At 36.7% G+C, this 26,601-nt stretch overlaps 1 protein-coding gene across 6 annotated transcripts in view; it reads left to right on the forward strand.

The window, feature by feature from the left end:
- Positions 1-26,601, forward strand: part of LOC145714981 (lysine-specific demethylase 6A-like) — a 192,661-nt gene that overhangs the window by 11,301 nt on the left and 154,759 nt on the right. For all 6 annotated transcript variants that reach the window (XR_014137095.1, XM_081794572.1, XM_081794573.1 and 3 more), the window contains exon 3: positions 2,769-2,877. Coding sequence is in view for 5 of the 6 variants with exons in the window: in XM_081794572.1 (XP_081650698.1) it covers positions 2,769-2,877 (109 nt within the window). In the remaining variant the exon portion in view is untranslated. The remainder of the gene's footprint in view (positions 1-2,768; positions 2,878-26,601) is intronic.

The following is a 26,601-nucleotide window of genomic DNA, read 5'->3' on the forward strand; positions in this document are numbered from 1 at the left end:
GTACCAGATCCTATATATTGCCATATTTTTTCCTATACATACACACCTAAGATAAAGTTTAATATATAAGTCAGACCCGGTAAGAGATTAATAACAATAACAATAAACTAAAACAACTGTAATGATGTATTGAAATAAAAATTACGTGAATTTGTTCTCAAAATATGTTGTATGTACTCACTATTGTGATGATAGGAGATGATAATTAAATGCCTATGTGATGAGATGAAGTAAGGTGAATGATGTACATATTGTGACATTAGACTACTCTTGACCTTTTAATTGGGGTCATCTACTTGCAGAGTGCAGTTGACCACAGGTAATGGAAACTACGGACAGTGAATAGCTGATTGTAGTGTAATTTCAGACATGCAGAAAACCTGTAAGAATAGTAAAGGAATCACCACCATAGAGCCTTAACTCTGGACCTGCTTTTTTTTTTTTTTTTTTTTTTTTTTATGTTTTATTTATTTTGGGGAGAGAGACAGAATGTGAGTGGGGGAGAAGAGAAAGTGAGAGAATCCGAAGCAGGCTCCAGATTCTGAAATGTCAGCACATCAAATGGGATGTCTGACATGGGACTTGAACCTGCGAACTGTGAGATCATAACCTGAACTGAAGTCAGAGGCTTAACCAACTGAGCTACCCAGGCACCCCGAACCCTGGACCTGCTTTAAAAAATATATATTAGGGGTGTTTTTGATGATACTGAGAAATTACTCTATTTTGTTTTGTGGGAGTATTTGACCTTAGGGCACCATACCCAGGATTATTCCTGGAAATGTACCCAGAGTATACACCAATTATACGTATTTCTTTCTTATGGTTACTCTAAATGCACCATGTATTATGAGGGACTTAATTTGGAATTTTATTGGGAAGATTGAAAAATTTTGAAGGAGAGATGTCTTTTTTCCTGAGGGCAAAGTAAAGAAACTGTTAAGTTCTTGTGTGCTAAGCAGTACAAGAGTTATTTTCAAATTAAAATTAATGTTTTTATTTATTTGAGAGAGAGCGAGAGAGCAAGTGGGGATGTATAGAGAGAGAGGGAGACATAGACTATGAAACAGGTTCCAGGCTCTGAACTATCATCAGTGCAGAGCCCAATGCTGGACTTGAACTGGAACTGCGAGATCGTGACCTGAGCCAAAGTTGGATGCTTAACTGTCCGAGCCACCCAGGCACCCCCAAATTAAAATTTTTATATCAGGTTTTCAATTGTTGATAAGATTCAAGACAGGAAGAAGTTCAGGTTCTGTGGTTTCTTGTGGTTACTGATAATTGTGGAGGAAATCAATAATACTGTTCTTTCATATGTTTTAGTACAAAAATCTTCCTAATTTCTTCTGTAAACTTGTTAAGTTCAGAAAGATTTGATTTTTTTTCCTCTAAAAAGTTTCTAAAAAATTTCTCTAAAAAAGTTCAGAAAGATTTGATTTTTTTTTTCTAAAAATAGTACAACAGGAGTGTATCTGTGTGTATTGAGTTAAGGTTAGGATTAGTATGTTTGAAATATATCAGGATTAGGAGAAAACAATCGAAATATAGGGTATGGTAGTCTCAGTGCTATCCTAAGTTTCTTTGCAAAAACAATGGTTGATTAATCCAGATGACAGCTACTGTTGAACAATTCTGCCCAGCAGAAATCTGTAGTGATGTATGAATTTTTCATGTCATGTGTAAGTTTAAATTTATAGTAATTGAAACTAGTGAAACAGTTAAAATAAAAACAGTGAAAAGAAACCAATGAAGTTAATGTTAATAATACATTTATTTAATCAAATATATCCAAAATTTTATTTTAATGGTTAATATATTAGCAAATATTTTAGTTTTCATTCAGTTTAGTTGATTAAAATTTTTTTTTTCTTTTTGAGAGCGAGAGAGCGAGCATGCACATGCAGGGGTGGGGCAGCGGAAGAGGGAGAGAGAGAATCCCAAGCAGGCTCCACACCCAGTGTGGACTTGGGGGCTTGATCTCATAAATTGTGAGATATGACCTGAGACAAAATAAGAGTCAGATATTTAATTGAGCCACTCAGACTCCCCTATTAGTAAATATTTTGTACTCTTTTTTGTATGCATAGGCTTGTGAAATGTGTTACGTGGTTTATAATTATAGTACATCTCAATTTGGACTTGCTACTATTCAGATATTGAAAAATCTGATTACTGGGTACTGAAAAAGTCAATAGTCCTTTTTGCCTGTGCCTGTTTGAGAGTAGTCGTTTTGTGTTAATAAAGACCAAAATAATTTCTTAGATTTGCAGGTCATATAAAGTCATTAAGGAACTTCTGTTAATCTAATTTGGCAAGTCTTATTCTCCCTTTACAAAAAAAATTTTTTTTTTAATGTTTGTTTATTTTTGATAGAATGTGAGTGGGTTCGGGGCAGAGAGAGAGGGAGACACAGAATCTGCAGCAGGCTCCAGGCTCCGAACTGTCAGCAGAGCCTGAGCTGTCAGCAGAGAGTGCGATGCACTCAAGGTGCAAGGTGACCTGAGTTGAGGTCGGATCGTCAACCAACTGAGCCACCCACGCGCCCCTTATTCCTTATTTATAAGGAAAAAAAGATCATAAGTGATGGCTCCATTAATAAATATTTAAAAAGCTATTTCTTCTCAGGAATTGAATCATAAGTCTGTGGTAAAAATGACATATTGATTATTGCTTTGATCTCTTGTGTAAATTTTGTAATATATATGCATTGTCTCAGGTTGCAGTTAGGAATTTGCCTTTCTCTTAATACTTATATTTTTCCTTTGTAGGCTGTTCGCTGCTACGAATCTTTAATCTTAAAAGCTGAAGGAAAAGTGGAGTCTGATTTCTTTTGTCAGTTAGGTCACTTCAACCTCTTATTGGAAGATTATCCAAAAGGTAATGTTTTTGTCTATTTATTAAAAATTCTCCTTGATGTACGTATGCACCACATACAAATTGTTTTTACTTTTTGTTATGGGCACTTACAACTGTTTTTTAATTTCTTTTAGACACATTAAGCAATGAAAAAGAAGGTAGAGTAAATGAAAATGTGAACTTCTAATATAATTTCATGTAAATATTTAATAAGTTTGATCATCCCATGAAACTCAGTAACAGTTTACAATGTATACGGTTATTTTGCTTGTTCTTGTGAAAATCTTTGTTCTTTAAAATTTTACCAGTAGACAGATAATATCTAGTATGGTATCTTTGTCTATAAGTACAAATGTGGACATTTTGGAAAGAATAAGTCTGGAGAGTTTTCCATCACCACCAAAGCAATTCTCCAATTTTCGGAAGTGTCTTACAAGTTTAACTCCATTTTAATACTATATACCTGGAAAGAGTGTCGATCCCACAGGTAAAAGGTTTGGTCCCACATGACAGCCCGTGTGAGAATCCAGTTGCAAGTCATAAATGTTACTGCACTGCTGATCAGCCAGATCGTTTGATAATTTTGTAGAGTGGTTCACAAAGCTCAGGGGAACATTTGTTAGTTTATTATAAAGGATATGATGAAGGGTACAGGTGAACAGCTAAACGAAGAGGAATATTATAGAGCAAGGTATGTAAGTGTCCTGTGCTCAGGAGCTTCTTTCCCTGACGAATGGGGGTATATTTACCCCCATGAACTCAAAACAAATTTTCCCCCCTGCAAAGACAGGTAAACACTATCTTTATTTAATTTATTAAAAAAAATTATTTCATTTTTATTTTTTTACGTTTATTTAGTTTTGAGAAACAGAGTGAAACTAAGCGTGAGCAGGGGAGGGGCAGAGAGAGAAGGAGACACAGAATCTGAAGCAGGCTCCAGGCTGTGAACTGTCAGCACAGAGCCTGATGCAGGGCTCGAACTCATGAACCGTGAGATCATGACCTGAACTGAAGTCAGACGTTCAACCGACTGAGCCACCCAGGCACCCCATTTAATTTATTTTTTAAATTTACATCCAAGTTAGTTAGCATATAGTATAACAGTGGTATCTGGAGTAGATTCCTTAACATCCCTCACCTGTTTAGCCCATCCCCCATCCTACAACTCCTCCACTAACACTCTGTTTGTTCTCCGTATTTAAGAGTCTCTGTCAAAACAGGCGCTTACAAATAACAAAAGCTCCTCCTACTTAGACTCAGGAAACTCAAGAGTGTTTAGGAGCTCTGGGGAACAGGGCAGGAAAAAACAGATTTTATTATTCTGCAAATACAAATACTATTTTTCCTTTTTGTTCTTGATATTCTTTAAAACTTTACATTTTAGCTTGAATACACTTAATTAAATCCAATCTTTGTCATGTTGTAATTTAATACAGATAATAAAGTGTAAGTTCGAGTCTTGAAGAACGTTATTCATAAAACTAGAGTATTTTTTTCTCATGCAGAAGTGGAGATAAATAACTTGAGGTAGTCTTTTAAAGTTCATGCTTTTCCTAGATCTGCAAATGCATTTAGTAGGTTAAAATCACTCAAAAAATTATTTTCCTCTCTAGCAGACAATCTCCACATCAAAGAAAATTCATCCTATAAACAAGAATATATTAAACTTTTGATAGTAAATATCTTGGTTGAGTTGGGTGGGTATGTTAAGATTTTCAGCAAATGTGTTTAGTAGAAACATAACACATTGTTTTAGGACTAGAGTTTTGGTGTTTTGGCAGCAGTCTATTGTGTACCACATTTTTTGTTTTTGTTTTGTGTCACAAATCCTTCCTTTTTCTTTTCTTCTTTTTTTTTTTAAGTTTATTTATTTTTGAGAGAGTGCAAGTGGAGGGGGAGGGCAGAGAGAGGAGGACTGTGTGCTCTGTGCTCACAGCAGCAAGCCCACTGCAGGGTTTGAACTCAGGAAAGTGAGATCATGACGTGAGCCCATGGTGTTGTTCAACTGACTGAGACATCCACTTTTTTTTTTCTTTTTCTTTTTTTTTTTCCAACGTTTTTTTTTTTTTTTTGGGACAGAGAGAGACAGAGCATGAACGGGGGAGGGGCAGAGAGAGAGGGAGACACAGAATTGGAAACAGGCTCCAGGCTCCGAGCCATCAGCCCAGAGCCTGACGCGGGGCTCGAACTCACGGACCGCGAGATCGTGACCTGGCTGAAGTCGGACGCTTAACTGACTGCGCCACCCAGGCGCCCCATCCACATTTTTTTTTAAGTATAGGGAAAGAAAAATAGTTTTCCTTCTGGATGAAAAAGGGTTTTCCTTCTATCCTGAGTTCTTGACTGAGGTGGCACCCTTCCCTTCCCATAATGAAAGATTAATAAGAGAAAGACAAACAAGTTTATTGATCTGTATGTTTTACATATACATGCAGAAGATACCTAGTAAAAGTGAGTTACTGTTTGATATGCCCTAAACCACCAATTTAAGCACAACAAAAGACAAAATTAAAATACTGGGTGGGGAGGAGGCTGTTTAGAGAAATTGACCAGGAAAAACCCTTTAAATAAGAAAAATTTTTCATATGCATATATACTTAGTGCCTTTTTGAAAATGCCTTCAGGAAAATTTTTTGTGATTTAAATTATTCTCTTCCTAGTACTGATCAGTTGACATTTACAAATAGGGATTCCTTTATAAATGTAAATTTTCCTTATAAAAGAGTAATAATAACTTCCAGTATGTTTTTGAAGCTTTTTTGTATTTCCTGTTTGTACATATCATCAGTGAACAGAATCATTATGCCCAAGAGTCATTTTTTAAGGTGGCATATTCTGCTCTCAGACATAATAAAGTCGGTGTTTTTACCAATGAAATGCTTTTTTGGTATGAGACAGTATAATGTACTATATGAGACACGTAGCATTTATAATCTCAGTGGACTTTGTTATTTAGAAATGCTTTTTTCTTTCTTTAAATGTTTTTATTTATTCATTATTTTTCTTTTAATTTTTTTAAAAGTTTATTTTTGAGAGTGACAGAGACAGAGCATGGGCAGGGTAGGGCTAGAGAGAGAGAGACATAGAGGGATAGAATCTGAAGTGGGGCTCAAACCCACAAACTGCAAGATCATGATCTGAGTAGAAGTCAGACGCTTAACTGACTGAAACACTAAGACACTCCATGTTTTTATTTGTGTGTGTGCGACAGAGAGAGAGAGAGAAGAGAGAGAGAGGGCAGGGGAAGGGCAGAGTGAGGCAGAATCCAAAGCAGGCTTCAGGCTCCTGAGCTGTCACTACAGAACCTGACATGGTAAACACCCTGAAATGTTTTAAATTAATAGATTCATGTGCTTCCCTGGACTTTTTCCTTTTTCCTACTGTGTAGTATAGGAGCTTTATGAATGCTACACAAAAATTTTGCTATTGGAAATGAATTTCATTCCAGTAAGTAATTCTTACCTACACTTAGAATACATTTAAGTTTTTTCTCCATAATCTTAATTTCTTAAATCTTAATTTTCTCCATAATCTTAATTTCTTAAATATTCTATACAGTAGATTTCTTGTTTTTTTTTTTTTTAACGATAGTTGTAAATAACAGGAAACCGTGACTTAGGCAGTACCGAGCCTTTGCTATTCAGTGGGAAATACAGGATTAAGTTTGTTTTTTTTTCGTTTTTCTTTTTTTAGGATTAAGGTTTTAAAAAAACAATTCAGCAGAGTGAATTTGAAGATCTAATTGGCTTTATTAAATAGTAAATGATTCATTAATTGGGCAGCATGCCATCTTGCAAGTAAAGGGAAATTCCAAAGGCCTACAGAAAGGGAAAGGCAAGACAAGGAAGTCATAAACAAAAAAGGATATTTTAGGCAAGATCTTTTTCTCTTAGGGGGAAGGGAACTGTGTCTCATTAGATGTGAGGGATCCCATGTGAGGGATTACTTAATACAGGTGCTGACCACAATATGCCTAATGTGTTAAGACTGCATTTCCATTGGGGTGCATTTGGGGTGGGGTGGATTGAAACTGCAGTTAGATTAGGTACTAAGTTTTGGTTTACTTTCTCGGGGCCTTAACCTAAGTGATGCCATTTTGGGCCTGTGGTTTTTCTTTTAGTGTGCTGCCCCCTGTTAAAAAAAATTTTTTTTTTAAATACTTACTTATTTTTGAGAGAGTGAGAGCTGGGGAGGGGCAGAGAGAGTGGGAGGAGACAAGAATCTGAAGCAGGCTGCAGGCTCTGAGCTGTCCATACAGAGCCCGATGTGGAGCTCCAACTTATGAACCATGAGATCATGACCTGAGCCCAAGTCACTTGCTTAATTGACTAAGCTACCCAGGTGTCCCTCAGTAGGTCCTTTTTTAACCCAATGATGGAAATTCAGAGGAGTTGAATAATGAGAGGTCTTACTTTGCTTGTGAGAAGTTGGGACACAGATTTTCCCCTTGCCTGAAATAAAAGGTTGTTCTAAGTTCTAGAGGTTAACTCCCTTAGCAGTGGCCTGGGAGATGCAAAAGAGAGTCTTGTCTTTTCAGGACAGTGTTAGATTTAAAAAGGAAAAAAAAAAGAGAAAGGGTTTCATGTTAGTTAAAGTGTGAAGTCTTGATTTGTCATCTTGGACAGAATTCTACCTTGATGCCTGTTCTGTTTTTCTTCCTTGAAGATTGTTTCTATCTAGGACCAGGTATCAGGTAGAGCTTTCTTTATCTGTGAGATGGCTTAGTACCTTTTAATTTTGTAGCAGTTTCTGTCAGTTGTCAAGAATACTTTATGAGGTCCCCTTTATTATGGGGCTCAAAAGATCTAATCGCGAGACTCTAAACTGTGACAAATCTGATCCTTTGAACTGGGATCCAGGAAGGCTTTCATTTGAGGTTCACATCAGACACTTAAAGTAGCTACTCATACTAGCATGACCAAAGGGTCACCAGAAGGTTGCGTACCGTAAAATTCCAAGAAGTTTGCAAGGTTTTCTTTTAGACTTGGAATAGTCTGTACAATGAGGTGGATGCTTTGATTAGGTGTGCCCCAAGTGAAAAACAGTTTTGCACAGTTTGTCACAGTTTCTTTATCACTGTTGGGAACAACAGCCTTGCAGCAGGGGAAAACTTCAGCTCATCTGGAAAACACATATAACCTAACAATAATAAACTGATAATCCATACTAAGTGGAAGTTGAAAGAAGTTCCAGCTGCAGGTGTTCCAAGGGTCTCACCAGTATGTATTGATAATTTGAATTCTCATTAAATGCACACAGAGCCCGATGTGGGACTCAGACTCATGTATCATGAGATCATGACATGAGCCAAAGTTAGACGCTTAACTGACTGTGCCACCCAAGGGTCCCTAAACTATCTTTTATATAGAGTATATCTAAATTGTGTGAACTTGAAAAACATCTTGGTTAGTTTCTATCTTTCGAGAGTGTTATAATGACCAGTCCCTACAGGGGGCTGTCTTCAAACCACCTAAATACAGGTCTTTTATAAAGCAAATTAAGCTATACCAAATGGAGATAGAAACATATCTCACATTTACAACATACGTGTTTTTACATATGGACACACAAATAGATGCAAGGATCTTACAGGTAATACTTGTGGAGAAGATTTTTTAAGATTTGTTTTTGTCCCTGGAATTAATCCTCTGGAGGCTGTGCTGACGTTTGGGTACTAGAGTCCTTTTAGCAGTGTTTATTTTAAAAAGGTCTCTTTCTTGGGGTGCTTGGGTGACTCGGTTGAGCGGCCAACACTTGATTTCACATCATGACTTGTCATGATCCTATTTTGGGGTCTGTGCTCACAGTGCTGAGCCTGCTTCGGATCCTCTGCCTCTTTCTGTGTCTTTCTAAAAATAAATAAATGTTAGGATGCCTGGGTGGCTCAGTCACTTAAGTGGCCGATTTCAGCTCAGGTCATGGTCTCACAGTTTGTCAGTTCAGGCCCCGCCTTGGGCTCTGTGCTGACAGCTCAGAGCCTAGAGCCTGCTTCGGATTCTGTGTCTCCCCCTCTCTCTGCTTCTCCCCTGCTCGCGCTGTCTCTGTCTCTCTCAAAAATAAATAAACATAAAAAAAAATTAGAAATAAAAATAAGTATTAAAAAATGTTTTTTAAAAAAGATCTCTTTTTTCCCCCCATTTTTAATCTCAAGTGATTGTTGGCTGTTTTTACATTTCAGAGAAATGGTAAGATAAATAACTTCAAGGAAAAAAGAATATAAGTTCTTTGAAGTTGAACTTTGGTTTCTTTTTTAAGTTTATTTATTTTGAGAGCGCATAAGTGCAAGTTGTTGGGGCGGGAGAGATGAAGAGAGAGAATCCCAAGTAGCCTCTGCCCTGTCAGCAGTGTGGAGCCTGAGATAGGGCTTGAACTCATGAACTGTGAGATAGTGACCTGAGCTGAAAGCAAGAGTCAGATCCTTAACTGACTGAGCCACCCAGGTGCCCCTAGAACTTTGTTTTCTTAAGACCAGTAGTTTACAAGTCTTTTGAGCTAAACAAGGGCAATTTAGGAATTGGCAAAAGGAGTATTACATTGTGAATTGTCTCTAGAGCTGACTCTTGTTTTATAAAAGAATTGTAAAATAAGGACAGTTGCTTTTGATTCTTCAGAGTATAACTTACATTCTTCAGAGTACATGCAGAGTATAACCTATAACTTCAGAGTGTAACTTCAGTTTGTAACTTAAATGACATCATTAGTTGTCCATATTTTTCTAAATTTTATAATTTTTCTAAATTATTCAAAATAATCCACATTTTTCTAAAGTTTTTTTCTTTCCTTCTGGGTACATAGTTCTAACTTGAAATATTCCTGGTAGTACTGAATAACCTCTGTTGGGTCTGTGACAAATTCCTGAAGAAAGTGGATAGGATCCACCTTCCTGAGAGTTTCCTAAAGAGCTGGGTGGGGGAAGGCAGCAGGATAGAACCAACGGTCTTATGCCAGGTAGGCATAAAGTGAACCCTGGTTACACAAGCAAGAAGTCAGTAGTTATCCTAGGATAGAAAGGATCAATAGCCATTGGGTCAGAATTTGGAAAGGAAGGGACAACATGAAATTATTATTTTCCTCTCTTGACCAGACACTATAGACAGAGATTTGGAAGAGCTGATTTGGCTCTAGCACCTACCAGAGTTTCCACGAGGTTGTTTAAGGGGATAAAATAGTTGTTTATTAGAAAATGCTTTAGTTTTGTTAACTCTGAGTTTGGCCATCTAGTTGATACGGTAGTATCTATAAGGCTAGTAACTTGGTGGATTGTTTTTAATGGTGTGTAGTCTATTCAGAGTGGAAAAGCAGTGCAGATGATTAGTAGAATGAATACATAGAGGAGGAAAGAGGGGACCAGTAGGATTTTACTCAGTTTTACAGTCTTTGTTTTTATATACATCTTATGGTTTTAATTTTTTATTACCCTTTTGCAGTGAATCTTCTAATGAGACTGTCTTGGCACTTTGAAACTTTTTAGAAGCTTCTCTTAGCCAGTTAAAGTAGGTATCCCATTCTGTTTAATTTGGGAACCCGTGGTTTGAAGTGCGCTTTTTTTCCCCTTTTATTTATTTATTTTAAGTAGTCTCTATACCCATCGTAGGGCTCAAATTTATAACCCCAAGATCAAGAGTCACATGGTATACCAGCTGAGCTAGCCAGGTGGCCCACAGGTATACTTTTTAAATTGATCTTATTTCATTGGAATGTTTTCCATAATGACAATGAGTTTCTAGGGTATAATTCTCCTGAGGGCTGGCAGCAGTTTAGTAGGACATAAGCTGCAAATAGAGTTGATACACATTTATGTCTAGCCACAAAAGGAGTGTAGTTCACATCTGTCCAGCCTTCTTTTGGAGTGCCCAAACTGATGGTCACCAAGTCATGTTCATCAGGACATAAAACAAGTTTGTAGATTTGTAAACCTTCTGGAGTCATAGTTTTTCTTTTATATAATAAGTGATTATGGGGCGTGCCTGGGTTGCTCAGTCCGCTAAGCTTCTGATTTTGACTCAGGTCATGATCTCACCATTCTTGAGTTGGAGGCCCACATCAGGTTCTGTGCTGACAGATCAGAGCTTGGACCCTGCTTCAGATTCTGTGTCTCCTCTTCCCCTCCCTCACTCATGCTCTGTCTGTCTCTCAAAAATACATAAGCGTTAAACCAACAAAAAGCAAGTATGTGGTAAGATGGAATGTTGAACTCTTTGGATTTTAACAGTCCCATTGGATAAGGGTTTATTTACAGAAAACAAGTCAAACAAATGTGCACCTCAGCAGTTTGAAGCAATAACCAAAAAAGGTCACTATAGACTGACTGAGAGGTTTTACATATCACCAGCAATATCAGGTGTGGACTAAACTAGCAGACTTTATTAATGTATACTGTGTACTGGAGCTGGGGAAGGGATTTCAGTTGCTGACTGAACCAAGGACTTAAGGTGTTCTGTTTGAGCCTCCTGTCATCTAGATTGACCTGTTAATGCCAGTTAGATTGGTAGTCCAATTAGATTGGTAGCCCAAATGCAAAAAGAGCAGAATTTAAACTGAGAGGGACTTAACAGTAACCTCTGGAAATGGGGAGAAAGACTGTGAACTCATGTTTGTTTTTCTTCCCACATGTTGTCAGAAGGTTACTTTGGATCCTGACACTACCACTAAATCTGTTAAAAAGCAAAATTGACTCAAGTAAATTTGAAGATGAAGCAAGGAGTCATGAATTGGACAGCATTCAGTTGAGCAAGGTAGCTCCACAGGGAGATAGGAAAACGTTTTTAAAAGCAGGATATGGAAGTCATAAACAGCAGAAGATTATTTCAGGTGAGCTTACCTTTATTTAGGGATGGAAAGGTTTTATGAGGTGGACAGGGCCCATATGAGGATGCTGACCAGAGCATTCCTTACAGTCACTTCTGGGTTGGGTTGGAGTTGAAACTGCAGTTAGAGTAGGTATTAAGTCTTGGTTTGCTTTCTTGGGGCCTTAAGCTAAGTGATGCCATTTTGGGCTTGTGGTGTTTTTGTTTTTTTTTTCTTTCTTCCTCCCTTCCTTCCTTTTTTTGGGTGGGTGAATTTGTTTTCTTTTTAACAAGTTCTTGTTAGCCTCTGGCCGCCACATTTTCATTAGCTATGTAATTTTGTTTTACGTGTCTCTTTCTTTTTAAAGGCATGTTGTGTTTTTTTAATATATATACTTTTTGTACGTATATATATGGGTTTATTGACATTGAATTTCTAGTCACCAGGGTAATGAATAACTTAATCCTTAAATGATGCTTACTAATAAATCTATGTTCTCTGAAAGGCTTATAATAGTCTTCTTGTACTTAGGAGCTCTAGACAGCCCTTATTAATGCTTGAAGGGCATTTGAAACCACACAATCACTAACAAAAAGCACAGAAAGGCAGAAAATGGAAAAACAGGTAATACTAAGTACACTATGAAAAGAGCATTTATAATATGAGAACTAAAGGTAATGTTACATTTTCAGCCCTAGCTGAGAACATGGGTTTCAGGCATTCAGATTTTCCTCATTCTGTACAGGTCTGTGAATGAGTATGATGAAAGTGCCACAGGTATTGTTTATTAGATTACACTGTAGTGAGTAGATGAATTTTGTAAAAACAGAATTGGTGAATAATGAGAATTAACTGTATATCTTAAAGTTGGTATATTTTTTGTGTCTCCATTTGTTAATCTGTTCTTTAAGGTAGAGATTAATAGGAAATTTATATAGCATATAGATTTTTTCATTATAATCCTCATTTATTTTTTTGACCTTAAACGACAGCAGAATACTGGTAGTAACTTATGAGCATTGGAAAGAATTATGTGTTTCTTGTGTCCACTGGCTGGCTCAAGTGTGCACAGCATGTGACTCTGGATCTTGGGATTGTGAATTCAGTCCCTACATTGGGTATAAAAAATTAAATAAATAAAAAGAAGCACTTGGGTGGCTCATTTGGTTAAGCATCCAACTCTTGATTTTAGCTCAGGTTATGATCTCATGGTTAGTGAGATCAAGCCTGTGTCTGCATTGACAGTGTGGAGTCTGCTTGGTATTCTCTTTCTTCCTCTCAGTGTCTCCTCCTCTGGGACACTTGCCCTCTCAAAATAAATAAACTTAAAAAAATAAACAAACTGAAAAAGGAAAGATGTATGTGTTTCTCTCAAAGATAGTAACTTTTTGCATATGCATCAAGTGATCTTGTATCTTCATTGCATTCAGAGATAAAGTAAATCATATAGCTTTATTTAAGTATAAATGAAAAGGATTAGAGTTTTAAGTTACAGTTAAAAAAATCATACCCAGCTTCTTTCTGTAATACCCTTAAAAACTTCTGTATAGCTTTCTCCTAATACATTTCATGAATCACAGTTTGGGACATCACTGATTTAGGGTGATTTATTCAAGGTATGTATGTTATGACTTTGCTGAATTACCATTTGTGACAGGTAGAGTACAGGGTGCTGGATGATGAACTGAGTTTCTTCACAAAAGACTGCTACAAGAATTGAATGGAGAAATTCTTTACTCACGTGTCTTGGTGGGAAGTACATATCATGCCTCAAGCAGTCACACAGGAAAGATCAAGGCAAGGATTAGGCAGAGAAGACAGGTAGGACCTGGGCAAATGCTTTTATTAGGGCCCACGTGTGTAGTCCTTTGGAGTTCCTAGACTAAGGTCATATTGGTTAATTCAAACCTAAAGGAATGGAGCAGGTCCCATGGGGTCTCTTTTTAAGGGAGCACACCAAGAGGAAGGCCTTGGGAGGTAGAAAGATTGTCACAATGACTGTTGGGGAAATCATCAGGAACTTCTGCTTGTTAGTTTGGCATCTCTGTATGGTCTGGGCATTGGTGTTATATGAGGTGGGGGCTAGTATTTAAGGCCTGTGCATGGATCTGTCAGGGTGTCCTGAATATGGTGTGTCCTGAGTAAATGGTTTAAGATTTCCTTTTGGTAAGAGTCAAAACTATAATTAAGAATAGGTTTAGTGATGTTGGACTTAGATTAAGTCACTTCATTTTGGGTATGTTGATTACTTACTTATATAAACATGAGGATTGCTTGAAAGTCCTTATGTAATTTAAATTTCCAATTCATTTTCTTTTAGCATCTGTAGATGGTTCTTTGTAATTTAAATTGTGATTTTCCTGGATTTTTGATGGGTGGTTTTTTTATTGTGTTAGTAACAACTTAAATTTCAGAGGCATTGTGATGCTATTTGTTTTTGTAGATTTTTTTTTTTTTTTTGAATGTTTATTTTTGAGAGTCACAGAGCACACATACAAGCAAATAGGGGAGGGGGAGAAAGAGACAAGGGGATGGGATCTGAAGCAGGCTCCGCTCAGTAACAAAGAGGTCTTTAATCCTAGACTAGGTCACTGGTCCTGACCATCTGCTGCTGTTGTCTTTGGATGGGACAGTAGAGCATGAAAAGTCTTTCTGTGAGAGAACTTGAGTTTGGGGCTCTTGTCCTTGTACATTGAGTAGGCCTCTTGGTGTTGAGGTGTTATAAGCCTGGGAAAGGAGAGAGTTTCCCTTAGCCACTCTTGTCTGCAAGGCTCGCCATCCGTTGCCCTTGTCCATGGTGCTAGGCTCACTTGCTTTGCCTGAGGCTCTCCCATTTGATCCAGTGGGACAAAGAATCCTGTCTTTGCTTTCTGCTTCATTGTTGACTTTATTTTGTTTCGTGGGGCCTAATAGGGGTCTCTTACTGAAGCTATGTTTTTCTTTCAGACCTGGAGTCTGAAATACTCTGGAGTCTGAAATGCCTAATATTGTGTGTTCCAATTTCATTTTTTTCTTAATTTTCTTTTGATTGCCTTATTTTGTTACGTTTAAAGTTTATAGTTTCATTTGTTAGGGAGGAACAGGGAAAATAGAGTCTCTGCCATCTTATTCAGACAGAAATTCTCGTGGAGCATTTACTTTTGTAGCTTTGATGTTAGGATTTTTATTTGAGTTTATTGTATATTCATATAGAGGTCTTGTTTCTCCTAATTGCTAATCACTTAGTATTTGTGTTCCAAAGAGGAATTTCATGAAACCAGGTTACATATTAGTTTAATAGATGTGTTAAAATTTAACTCACCTGGTTTTGAATATAATGGTACAGAAAGAAATTGTGTAAATTGATACCTTACACATTTTTATAAAGTATTGGAATTAGGCTGGGCTTTATATAAAGCCAGTGTATCGTGTATACAACAATATCACTTTTTTCCAGTTTCTGTGAATGTAATATCTCTTGGTAAAAAAAAAGGTTCTCATTGTCAGGTATGATTGGAATTTTGTAATTATTTAATAAATTATTGTATACTCTCTATTTCCCTAAAGACAATGAACTTAAAAGAAATATAGTACATCTTAGTTTATTAAAGGTACTGATGGACATAATGTGGGTTAAGCCAGTGTCTGTTAAATTTAACTACATGGCTCCATGGGACCTCTTTTAATTTAGGATAATTCTTACTAGAATTATAGTTCCCATTTGTAGTAACTTCACATGTAAGCCCCTGTAACAATGATCTTCAAATTTCAGAGTGCACCAGAAATCTAAAGATTGTGTTAAATGGGTTGCTGGGTGGCTCACTTGGTTAAGTATTGGACTTCTGCTCAGGTTATGGTCTTCATGGTTCATGGGTTTGAGCCATGAAGCATGAGTTCTCTATTGTCAGCACAGAGTCTGCTTCAGATCCTCTGTCTCCCTCTCTCTGTCCCATCCCTATTCTCTCTTCCATTCTCTCTCAAATTCTGTAAAAAAATAAATAACATTTACATTAAAAAAAAAAAAGATTGTGTTAAACAAATGATGAGTCTGAGATAAGGCCTGAGGATTAACATTTCCAACTGAAGTAGTTAACTGAGGCTCCTTCATCTTGGACTATGAGAAGTGTTGACCTAGAAATTATATTATTTAGCGCAATATTTTAGTTATCTATTTGACCAGTTTATTATCCTGATATTTTCTTCCTTTTGAACTTATTTAAAATCAGAAAATAGATGACTTCAGCCCAGGTTATTTTCAGGTTATGAACATTCATTGTCTCTGCCTTGCTTTGTTTTATTATTTTATTTTTTTAGAGAGAGAAAGAGCGAGAGCAGAACAGAGAGGGGGAGAGAGAGAGATGCAGAGATTGATTACATGACCCTGGGATCATGACCTGAGCCAAAATAAGAGTAGGGATGCTCACTTGACTGAACCACCAAGGTACCCCCCAGGCAAGACTTTTACCAGGGCTTATGCTTGAACACAAGAGAGACAGCACAAAGGAAGGGGTCCTTCAGACTGACTAAAGGCTAGGGAAGTATTTAAAGCATGTAATGCAGGAAGAGAGTGGCATTTAATATGTAGGGCAGGAAGAGACAGAAAATAGGGCCCACAGTATATGATTTGCAGATATTTTCTCCCATTTTGCTTGTTGTCTTGTCACTTTCATGATTGTCTGCTTTGTTGTAGAACTTTTTTGTTTAATCTTTTAATGTTGATTTTTGAGAGAGAGAGAACACATGTGTGCCAGCAAGTTTGGGGAGGGGCAGAGAGAGAGGAAGACAGGATCTGAAACAAGCTCTGGGCTGTCAGCACAGAGCCTGACGTGGGGCTTGAACCCACGAGCCATGAGATCATGACCTGAGCCACAGTCAGATGCTAACCGACTGAGCCATCCAGGAACCCTGTATAGTTTATAATTTAATTGAAATGAAGGTTGTCTATTTTTTTCTTTTGCTACTCATGCTTTTAGTTCCATATCTAAGTAATCAATGGGCATATTTAAGGTCATGAAGATTTACTCTTGTGTTTGCCTCTAAGATTTTTGTTATTTACTACATTGATGTTATTGATTCTCTTTGACTTATACTTAGCATATGGTCTGAGGCAAGGGACTAGCCTTATTTTTTTGCATGTGGAAATGGGTAGAGTTGCAAATCTCTCACCTCCTTAATTTAAATTTATTATTAAGTATTTTTTTTAGATTGTATTCCACATGGAATTGTGGTTTTAATCTTTTTCTGTTTATTGTAGGGTGTTTGGGACAACTGCTGTTTTCTGTTGATAATATAACCTAAACCTTTGTATATTTTATTAGTTCTAGCACCTCTTTTGTGTATATTTTGAGGTTGTCATCTATGAATAGAAATTGTTTTACTTTATTAGCAGTTTGGATGCCTTCGATTTCTTTTTCTTGTCTGTTTGCTCTGGTTGGATTTACAGTGATGCTCAGTAGTAGTGATGAAAGATGCTTTCCTTGTTTGGTTTCTGACATTTTGGGGTGGGGAAAGCTTTTAGATTTCACCATTATGATGCTAGTTGTTGGGTTTTCCATATGTGGTTTTTATCATATTAATGCAAGTTTCTTCTGAGTTTTCTGAGAGGTTTTTTTAATTTCATGGAAGGGTGTTTAAATGTTCTGTGCTGTTCTTTGGGAGATTTGATGATCGTTTTTTTCTTTATTCTGTTGATGTGTTTTTTTACATTGATTTTCTTTTGAACCACCCTGTATTACTGGGATAAATGTCATTTCTTGATGGTGTATAATCTTCTTACGTATATTCTCATATTACAGGTTGTTAGTATCTTGTTGTGGATTGTTCATCTGTATTCATAAGGCATATTTTTGTGTAATTTTCTATTAATGCCTTTATTTGGCTTTGGTCTTATTAATGATGGTCTCATAGAATGAGCTCAGAAGTATTCTTTTTTCTTTTATTTTTTGGAAGAGTTTGAGAAAGGTTAGTGTTAATTCTTCTTTAAATGTTTGGTAGAATTCACCAGTAAAGCCACATAGGCCTGGATAGGTCTTCCCAGGGAGAATTTGATTGCTCATTCACTCACTTCATATGTTATATGTTATATAAGTCCACTGAGACTTTGTATTTGTTTTTGAGTAAGTTTAGGTAATTGGTGTGTTTTCAGGGGTTTTTTTTTGTTTGTTTTTTTTTTTTAATATATATTTTTGAGAGAGAGAAAAAGCGTATAGTATGCCTGTAAGGGCAGAGACAGGGAGACAGAGGATCTGAAGCAGGCTCTGAGTTGACATCACAGAGCTTAGTGCGGGGATTGAACCCCTAAACCATGAGATAGTGACCTGAGCCAAAGTTGAACGCTTAACCAACTGGCCACCCAGGTGCCCCTGTCATTTTCATCTAGGATGTCTAATTTGCTGTTCTACGATTTTAATAATATTCTCTTTTAATACTTTTTATTTTGTAAGGTTGTTGTCAGTGTCTCCATTATTAATTATTTGTGTCTTTTCTGTCTGTCTCTCTTTTTTTTGTCTGTTTGACTGGAAGGTTTATCAGTTACGTTGATCTTTTCAAGGAGCGAAACCTCTGGTTACATTTATTTGTTTTATTCTCTACTTATCTTCATTTGTCACCTTATATCTTTTTGGTTTGCTTGAATTTACTTTGCTCATTTCTAATTCCATGGATTTGTGTGGTTGTAGGTTACTGATTTGAGATCATACTTCCTTTTTTTTTCTTTATTTAAAAAAATTTTTTTTTAAATTTATATCCAAATTAGTTAGCAAATAATGCAACAGTGATTTCAGGAGTAGCTTCCTTAGTGCCCCTTACCCATTTAGCTCATCCCGCTTCCCACAACCCCTCCAGCAACCCTCAGTTTGTTCTCCATCTTTATGAGTCTCTTCTGTTTTGTCCCCTCCCTGTTTTTATATTCTTTTTGTTTCCCTTCCCTTATGTTCATCTGTTTTGTCTCTTAAAGTCCTCATATGAGTGAAGTCATATGATATTTGTCTTTCTCTGACTGACTGATTTCACTTAGCATAATACCCTCTTGTTCCATCCACGTTGTTGCAGATGGCAAGATTTCATTCTTTTTGATTGCCGAGTCATACTCTATTGTCTTTATCCATTCATCCATTGATGGACATTTGGGCTCTTTCCATACTTTGGCTGTTGTTGATAGTGCTACTGTGAACGTGGGGGTGCATGTATCCCTTCGAAACAGCACACCTGTATCCCATGGATAAATGCGGGTCGTAGGGTAGTTCTATTTTTAGTTTTTTGAGGAACCTCCATACTGTTTTCCAGAGTGGCTGCACCAGCTTGCATTCCCACATACTTTATATTGTGTTTATAGCTATAAATTTCCATGACTTTGCTACATCATGTAAGTTTTGGTATGTTGTGATTTTTATTCTGTTCAACTCAGAAGTAGTTTCTGATTTCCTTATGATTTCTTCTTTGATTCATGCTTGTTGAAGATTATATTCCTTAACACATGTTTGGGAATGTTCCAGTTGTCATTCTTACTGATTTTTCTATATTCTGTTGTGGCTGCAAAGTTACTTTTTTGGCTTCAAGGTATTTTGAGACCTGTTTTGTTGCTTGACCTCCGTTTGTCCTATGTTCCATGTACCCCTGAAAAGAATATGTAATCTGTTGTGGTTGGGTAGAGTGTCCTGTATGTCTTAAGTGTGCATGGTTTATAAGTGTTGTTTATGTCATCTAGTTTCTTATGGACCTTCTGTCTAGATGAGCTTTATTACTGAAAGAATAATTGTTTCCAGCTGCAATTATAGGTTATTTGTTTCTTCCTTCAATTTTGGTCCATATTGTTTTCCTTTATTTGGGGCTCTTTTTTCATATTTATGCCTTTATCATTGTGTTATCTTCTTGATAAATTGATCCTTCATCCCTTTTTTTAGATTTTGAGTTAGTCTATTTTGTGTGGCTATTAGGTTAGTCATATTGTTCTTGGTGTTGGAATATCTTTTTGCGTCTATGTACTTCTTGTTTTTTAATGTTTATTTTTGAGAGAGACAGACAGACAGACAGAATGTGAGTGGGGGAGAGGTATAGAAAGAGAGGGATACAGAATCTGAAGTAGGCTCCAGGCTCTGAGTTGTCAGCACAGAGCCCGACTCAGGGCTTGAACTCATGAACTGCAAGATCATGATCTGGGCTGAAGTTGGATGCTCAACCAACTGAGCCACTCATGTGCTCCTATCTTTCTGGTGATCTTTAATTAATCTGTGTGGAGATTCTTTAGCATTTCTTGTGGGCAGGTGTACTAGTTGTTAATTCCCTTAGCTTTTACCTGAGAATATCTTAATTTCTTCCTTTTTTGAAAAATAATTTTTCTGCATGTAATATTTTTATGGCAGTATGCAAACATGTTTATGTCCACATTTTGTAAATATGCCATCCCACTATCACCTGCCTGGTGATGAAAATAGGCTGTAATGTTTATCAGAGATCAGTTGTGTGAGATTAGTTGTCTCTATATTACTGCTTTCAAGATTTTTGTCTTTCAGCAGTTTGATAACAGTGTATTTCCTGTATTGAGTTTATTGACCCTTTTATATATGTAGACTCATATTTTTCAGTCATTATTTCTTCAGATAGTATTTCTGTCTCTTTGTCTCATCTGCTTTTGGAGCTTCTATAAAGGGTATGTTAACATTTACTTGCAATGCACAGATGCCTTAGGTCTTTCCTTTTTTTCCCCCCTCATTAGATTTTCATCATACTCCTCAGACTGGATAATTTAGGTTGTTTTATCTTTCAGTTTGCTGATTTTTTAAAAAAGGCTTATTTATTTTGAGAGAGAAAGAGAGAGCACGAGCAGGGGAGGGGCAGAGAGAGAGGGAGAGGGAACATCTCAAACAGGCTTTACACTGCCACTGCAGAGCTTGATGTGGGGTTTGAACTAAAAACCTGTGAGACCATGACCCGAGAGTTGGATGCTTAACTGACTGAGACACCCAGGTGCCCCAAGTTTGCTGATTTTTTATCTTCCATATGCTAAAATCTGGTATGAACCTCTCCAGAGTATTTTTCATTTTAACTGCTACACCTTTCAGCTGTGGAATTTCTATTTAATATTTTTTAAATGACTCATGGATATTTTGTTTGTTCTTATATTATTCTCTTTATCTTTAGTTTTTATGCATGGAATCCTTTAGCTGTTCCTGATCCCACTTTTCCCTTCCTTTCCTTCTGGATTTTTTGTATACTTCGAATTTTTTTGTTGAAAACTGGTCATTTTGAATATTATAATGTGGTAGTTCTAGAAATTAGATTCACTCTTCCCACAGATTTGCTGTTGTTTGATTGTTGAAGGCTGTGTTTTAATGAGTTAGTGATTTCCCAAACTATTTACAAAGATTGTGTTTTATATTTCTTAGCATGTATGGTCACTGAAGTCTTTGTTTTAGTAGTTAGCAGTGATGTCATAGTGATTTCCTCAAATACATTGGAGCCAAAAAGAAAAAAAAAACTGCTTCTTTGATTTCGTCTGAAATGGTGTACTCTTTCAGCAATAAGCCAGGTTATCTGCAGTTCTTTTTTTGCCTTCGTATCCTATTTGCAGATGACCAGAGATCAACCAGAGTTGCAAGCTCAGGATTCTTATAGGTCTTTTCTTAGTGTATGTTTGGCCCTGAAGATGTGTGCTTTAGTCTGGGTTTGCTGCTATAAGTAGTATTTCTTCAAAAGTTCTTATAATTAAAGAATTGAGCAGTGGGTTGTATGTATCTTTAAATGGTTTGTACATACTGCTTAGAACACTCTAGCCTAAGAGATTATGAAAGTAAATGTCAACTTTTAATGGCAGTCTTTCTGGAAATCATCAGGTCAATACATTGCCTTCATTTATTTGAGAAAACGGGTTTTGTTGATCTTCCTTATGTCAGATAACCATACTAAGGATGAAATGACATCATATACCCATGACACTTGCAAAACGGGGGGAAATAGGATAACAAACAGGCAAAAATACTATAATATTTTGTACTAAAATTTGGCAGGCTTTTTCTGTATTAACTGAAAAGGTATAATATCACAACTAGAGTATTGGTGGTGACAGGGTGAATACACAGATTTCCATCGCTGTAAGTGTTTCTTCTGTTGCCTTTTTATAGGCATATTAATTTCTTTGCCAGAGCTCCCTCCCTGAATCCTGACAAACACTAATCTATTATCTAATTTATAATTTGACATTAAGAACATTCTTTTTTAAAACGTTTTATTTATTTTGAGAGAGAGAGAGTGTGTGTGTGCGCGCGCGCGCGCGAGAGAGAGAGAGCGCGCGCGCGATCAGGGGAGGGGCAGAGAGAGAGTCCTAAGCCACTGAGCCACCCTAACATTAAAAAAAGTTTTAATGGAATCATAAGTTACATAAATTTTTTTTTTTCCCCTGGGGCTCCCGAGTGTCTCAGTCGATTAAGCGTTGGACTTCAGCTCAGGTCATGCTCTTGTGGTTTGTGAGTTTGAGCCCTGCGTCTGGTCTGTGCTCACAGCTCAGAACCTGGAGCCTGCTTCAGATTCTGTTGTCTCCCTCTTTCTTTGCCCCTCCCTGTTTAATGCTCTGTCTCTCTCTCAAAAATGTTTTTTTTTTTTTTTTTCCCTTCACAGAGAGAGAGGGTGCAAGTGAGTGAAAGGCAGAAAGAGAGAGAGAATCCCAGGAAAGGCAGAGAGAAAGAGAGAGAGACAAACGGGGCTCACCCAGAGTGTAGGTCAAGGTCACTTGGAGTGGAGCTGATGTTTTATCTGGAGCAGGGCTGGTGCTATTCCATAGTGGGGCATAAGCTCATGAACCGTGAGATTATGACCTGAGCTGAAGTCAGATGCTGAGCCCCACTGAACTTAGAGTCCCTATGGAAAAAGTTAATTGCCTTATTACTGAGCAAAATTCTGTAGGGATTCATTCAAGTGTATCGATATATTATGTTAATAATTGATAGTTTATTGTGTATTGATAATATTTATTGATAATTCTTATTTACTACAGATTGGTATTCTATTTCTGTGGCTGTATCACAATTTGTTTAACCATTTATTGTTAATGTACATTGGGGATAAGTCCATTGGTTGGCTATTAGGAATAAAGATTCTGGGGACACCTGGGTGGTTCAGTTGGTTGAGCATCTGACTCCGATTTTGGCTCAGTTCATGATCTCCCAGTCGAGCTCTGTGCCGACAATACAGAATCCTTTGGGATTCTGTCTTTGTCCCTACCACCCAGCATGTGTGTTCCCACGTGCTCTCTATCAAAAATAAATAAATGTTAAGGGGTGCCTAGATAGCTCAGTGGGTCAATAATAAGCCTCTGACTTTGGCTCAGGTCATGGTCTCATGGTTCGTGAGTTTGAGCCCTGTGTTGGGCTCTGTGCTGACACCTCAGAGCCTGGAGCCTGTTTCAAAGTCTGTGTCTCCCTCTCTCTCTGCCCCTCCCAACTCACACTGTCTCTCTCAAAACTAAATAAACATTAAAAAAAAAGTAATAAATGAATAAATACATACATAAATAAATGTTTAAAAAAATGAATAAAAATCCTGGGAAAATGCCTGTGAATTTAGTTGCTTACTGTATTGTAGTATCACGTTTAGTTTTTTAAAAACACACTAAGGTAGGATAATACCAGGAGTACTGTATTTTACGTCCCCAAGTTTTCTCTGTATCTTAGTTGGTAACTGGTTTTTACTTTGTTCATTGTGATTCACTGATTTGATGAAGCTCATTACTGAGTTTCTTAAATGTATTTAGAAAATTCAAGTGGCAAATACTTTTTATTTTGCTTATTCTATTCTTCCTGTGTTTCTTCTTGATTTCCATGTCAGGGAACTTTTTTTAGTTTATCATTGTGGGGTAAATTTGTTCACAAAAATTCTCTTAGTTTTTATTTCATTTTCAAAAGTTTTTATTTCTTATTGGTGCATATTTTTGTTCTGAATAGGATTCTGGGTTAACTGTTTTTCACTACTTGAATGTTTTATGTGTTTTCTATTCCTCATAATTTCAAATAGGAAATAGGCTGTCATTTGAAAACAAATTTTTTTTAAACATAATGTATCAGTTTTTTTTCTGGAAGGTTTCAGGATCATCTTTTTCTTTTGGTTCTTTAAGTTTATGGTGTAATGTATCCTGTTTTGTGTTTGGCCAGTTTCTTCATTATGTCTCTGGTCAGATTTAAGAAATTATATTTGAAAGCTTTTCAGCTCTTAACTGTTTATGTCAGGCTATAATGAGAAAATGTTTTTACCTCTTGTTGCTAATGCTTAAATCCCTGAGGGTCTGTTCCTTTTTATGTCTTTAACATATTTTTAAAATACATTTTTAATATTTTTTTACATATTTTTATATATGGTTGTATAATTTCTTTAGTTTGGCGGTTCTTCACTGTATTTGTATTGGTATTAGATGAGCTTTTTATTGTTGCATTTAATATTTCTCAAATGTACATTGCTTCTCCTTTGTATCTTCTATTTGCTGAGATATTTTAGTTTTGATTTTTTTTCAAGCATGCTTGGAAGTGTTTTTGGAAGTGTTTTGAAAATTGTGGCTTAAATTCTTTATCAGTTCATCCTAAAATCTGACTCAACTTGGTGTTTCCTGTGTTGTTTTTTTTTCATACAGATTGATCTTTTTCTGGCTCTTGATAAGTGATTTTTAATTTAATCATAAATGGTTTTGTGTTACATTGTTTGACCTTGGATCTTATTATTGTTCTATTTTAGTTGGCCTTTTGTGACATCTGGCATGGCAAGGAATAATCAACTTTTTAATTCTAGATTAAGATAAAAGACATGATACTTCACCAAATCTTCATTGGCACCTGACTGCTATGGAGTTTTTTAGTTATGTTAGAACTAAAATGGGATTTTTGTCTTCCTGCATGGTGTTTTTCCCGTCTCATTACCGTTGCACAGTGATGAAAGGCCAGACTTTCCACTAGGATGCTTTTAGTCCACCCAAGTATTGAGGGAATGGGAGAGGGCACCTTGTGTCTGCTATAAGAATGTGAAGTTTAGGCTTCTTTCATCTGACACCACAAGCGGGCTATCCTTGACAGCCAGCAGTATAGAAATTTCTTTGGCTTTCTTTGAAATCAGTCCGAATAGCATCCTGGTATATTCTTATTTGGTGAAAGTGTGGTTTCCCTTTGCTTTTTGGTGTGGTGATCTGAAGCAACTCTTTCACTGCAGTTGAGCAGTTGTAGTCTAAAGCCTTGCTGGAATGCCTTCTTTCTTTGATCTTTAGTTAAGAAGAGTAGTTTTTTAGTTTTTGCTGTTCCTGGTTTCTTGGTTCTTCAGTCTGAAATCTGGAATATATAACATAAAAAGAGTCCGTGGACTCACTGTAGTGTCATTTTTTCAGGTTTTTGTTCTTTTGTGTCTTTCCTTCTAATGTCATTATATCATACTTATGTGCATGCTGGTGTGCCATGTTTTTCTTAGACTTCACTTATATTTCTTTTTTTTACCCCCTCTCTGTCCTTTTGCTGGCATAATTATATTGCCTTAATGTTCACTCATCTTTTTTTTTCCCATTGCCAGCTTATGTCTATTGTTGAAACTTTTTCCAGATATTCTTTAATGCCAGAATTTGCATGTCTTTTTTTCAAAATTTTTATCTTTTTGCATGATTAATCTAATGATGAGACATTGTGTTCATAATTTCTTTGTCATTCTATCAGTGTTTCCCCTCCCTTTTTTTTTTAATGTATTGCTATCTTTTGAAGTCCTTTGGTTACTTGAATACAGTGGTAGTTTTTGTTGTTGTTGTTGTTGTTGTTCTCCCTTATTGTGAGCCATAGTTTCCCATTTATTTCCATGTCTTTTTTCCCTTTTGAAATCTGTGCATTTTAGTTGTATTTTATACCAACTGTGATTACTCTCCTGTGTCTTCCCACCCCACCCTGTCCATTCTCTCCCTGGAGCTTTTTGTTGTTTGATTTTTATTAAAGATCAGACTATTTCTATGAAGTCTATATTTCTTACACTGTGTAGCTTCTCATATTGCTTCTCAGAGGGTTCAGCCTTTGTCATATACACAGCCTTGGTTTTAACAGTGTTGTCTTGATTATAGGTTTGACTGTTGCTTTTAAGTTTGTAGCTAGTCTGCCTCTATTCCATGAAAAGAGTTATTACCCACTACTTGCTAATGATTGAATTTTTTCTTTTGAACAATGGCCTTACTCATGAATTGCTCAAGTTGGATTATATTAAATTCACAACCCTCTCCTACACTACCTTTGCACATGTACATTTGATGATAAACTTCCAGGAGTGTTCTTTTCTTAGGTATTCTTTTGTGCCTTTTTCCTAGTTGTCTTTTACAGTTCTGGCTACTCTGTAGTTCAGATTTTTCCTGTCTGGGAGCTACAAGCCTCCTCTTAATTATTTAATGTTAAAATCTCCATTGCTTTCAACAGTGATGTTAATTAATTTCTCTTTTCTCTTTTCCATATAAATTCAGTCACTTAGGGAAAACTACAGTTTTGTGTTCTGTAGGATAGAATCTCTGCATGACCTTCCCAGAGTTGGAGCATGGAATAGTGGCTGCCTTCTCTTGGTATGTTGCCTCTTCTTTAGGAGCACGTCCTGGACAGGGTCTTTGGATCTTCTCCATTTGCTTCTCCTGACATGGAATCTGTGATTCTAGTTGGATCATTCCAGTTGGGATCATTCTGTCTGTTATATTTTCAGGTTGTTGCATCCGCATTGGAGCTTCCATCTGCTCTATTTTGTAAAGCAAAATAAGAGCTTTTGTAAAGCTCTTTTTTGCACTTGCTTGGGACATAGCTTCTGCAACACACTGCTGAAGGACAAGACAAATATTATCAGTTGTTTCTTCTTGGAGAGAGTTACTTAAGCTCTAAAGTAAGAGCTTGGCAAGAGGCAACCCTGTTTTTGATATACCTGCGATGTGTACAGTGTTCTGACCTGGCAAGCTGGGGGCAGATGGGAATGAAGTGAGCTTTAAGTATAAAGTGTTACTGA

This window comes from Panthera onca, chromosome Y (assembly GCF_046562875.1).
Source record: "Panthera onca isolate mPanOnc1 chromosome Y, mPanOnc1 haplotype 2, whole genome shotgun sequence".
Classification (NCBI taxonomy): domain Eukaryota; kingdom Metazoa; phylum Chordata; class Mammalia; order Carnivora; family Felidae; genus Panthera; species Panthera onca.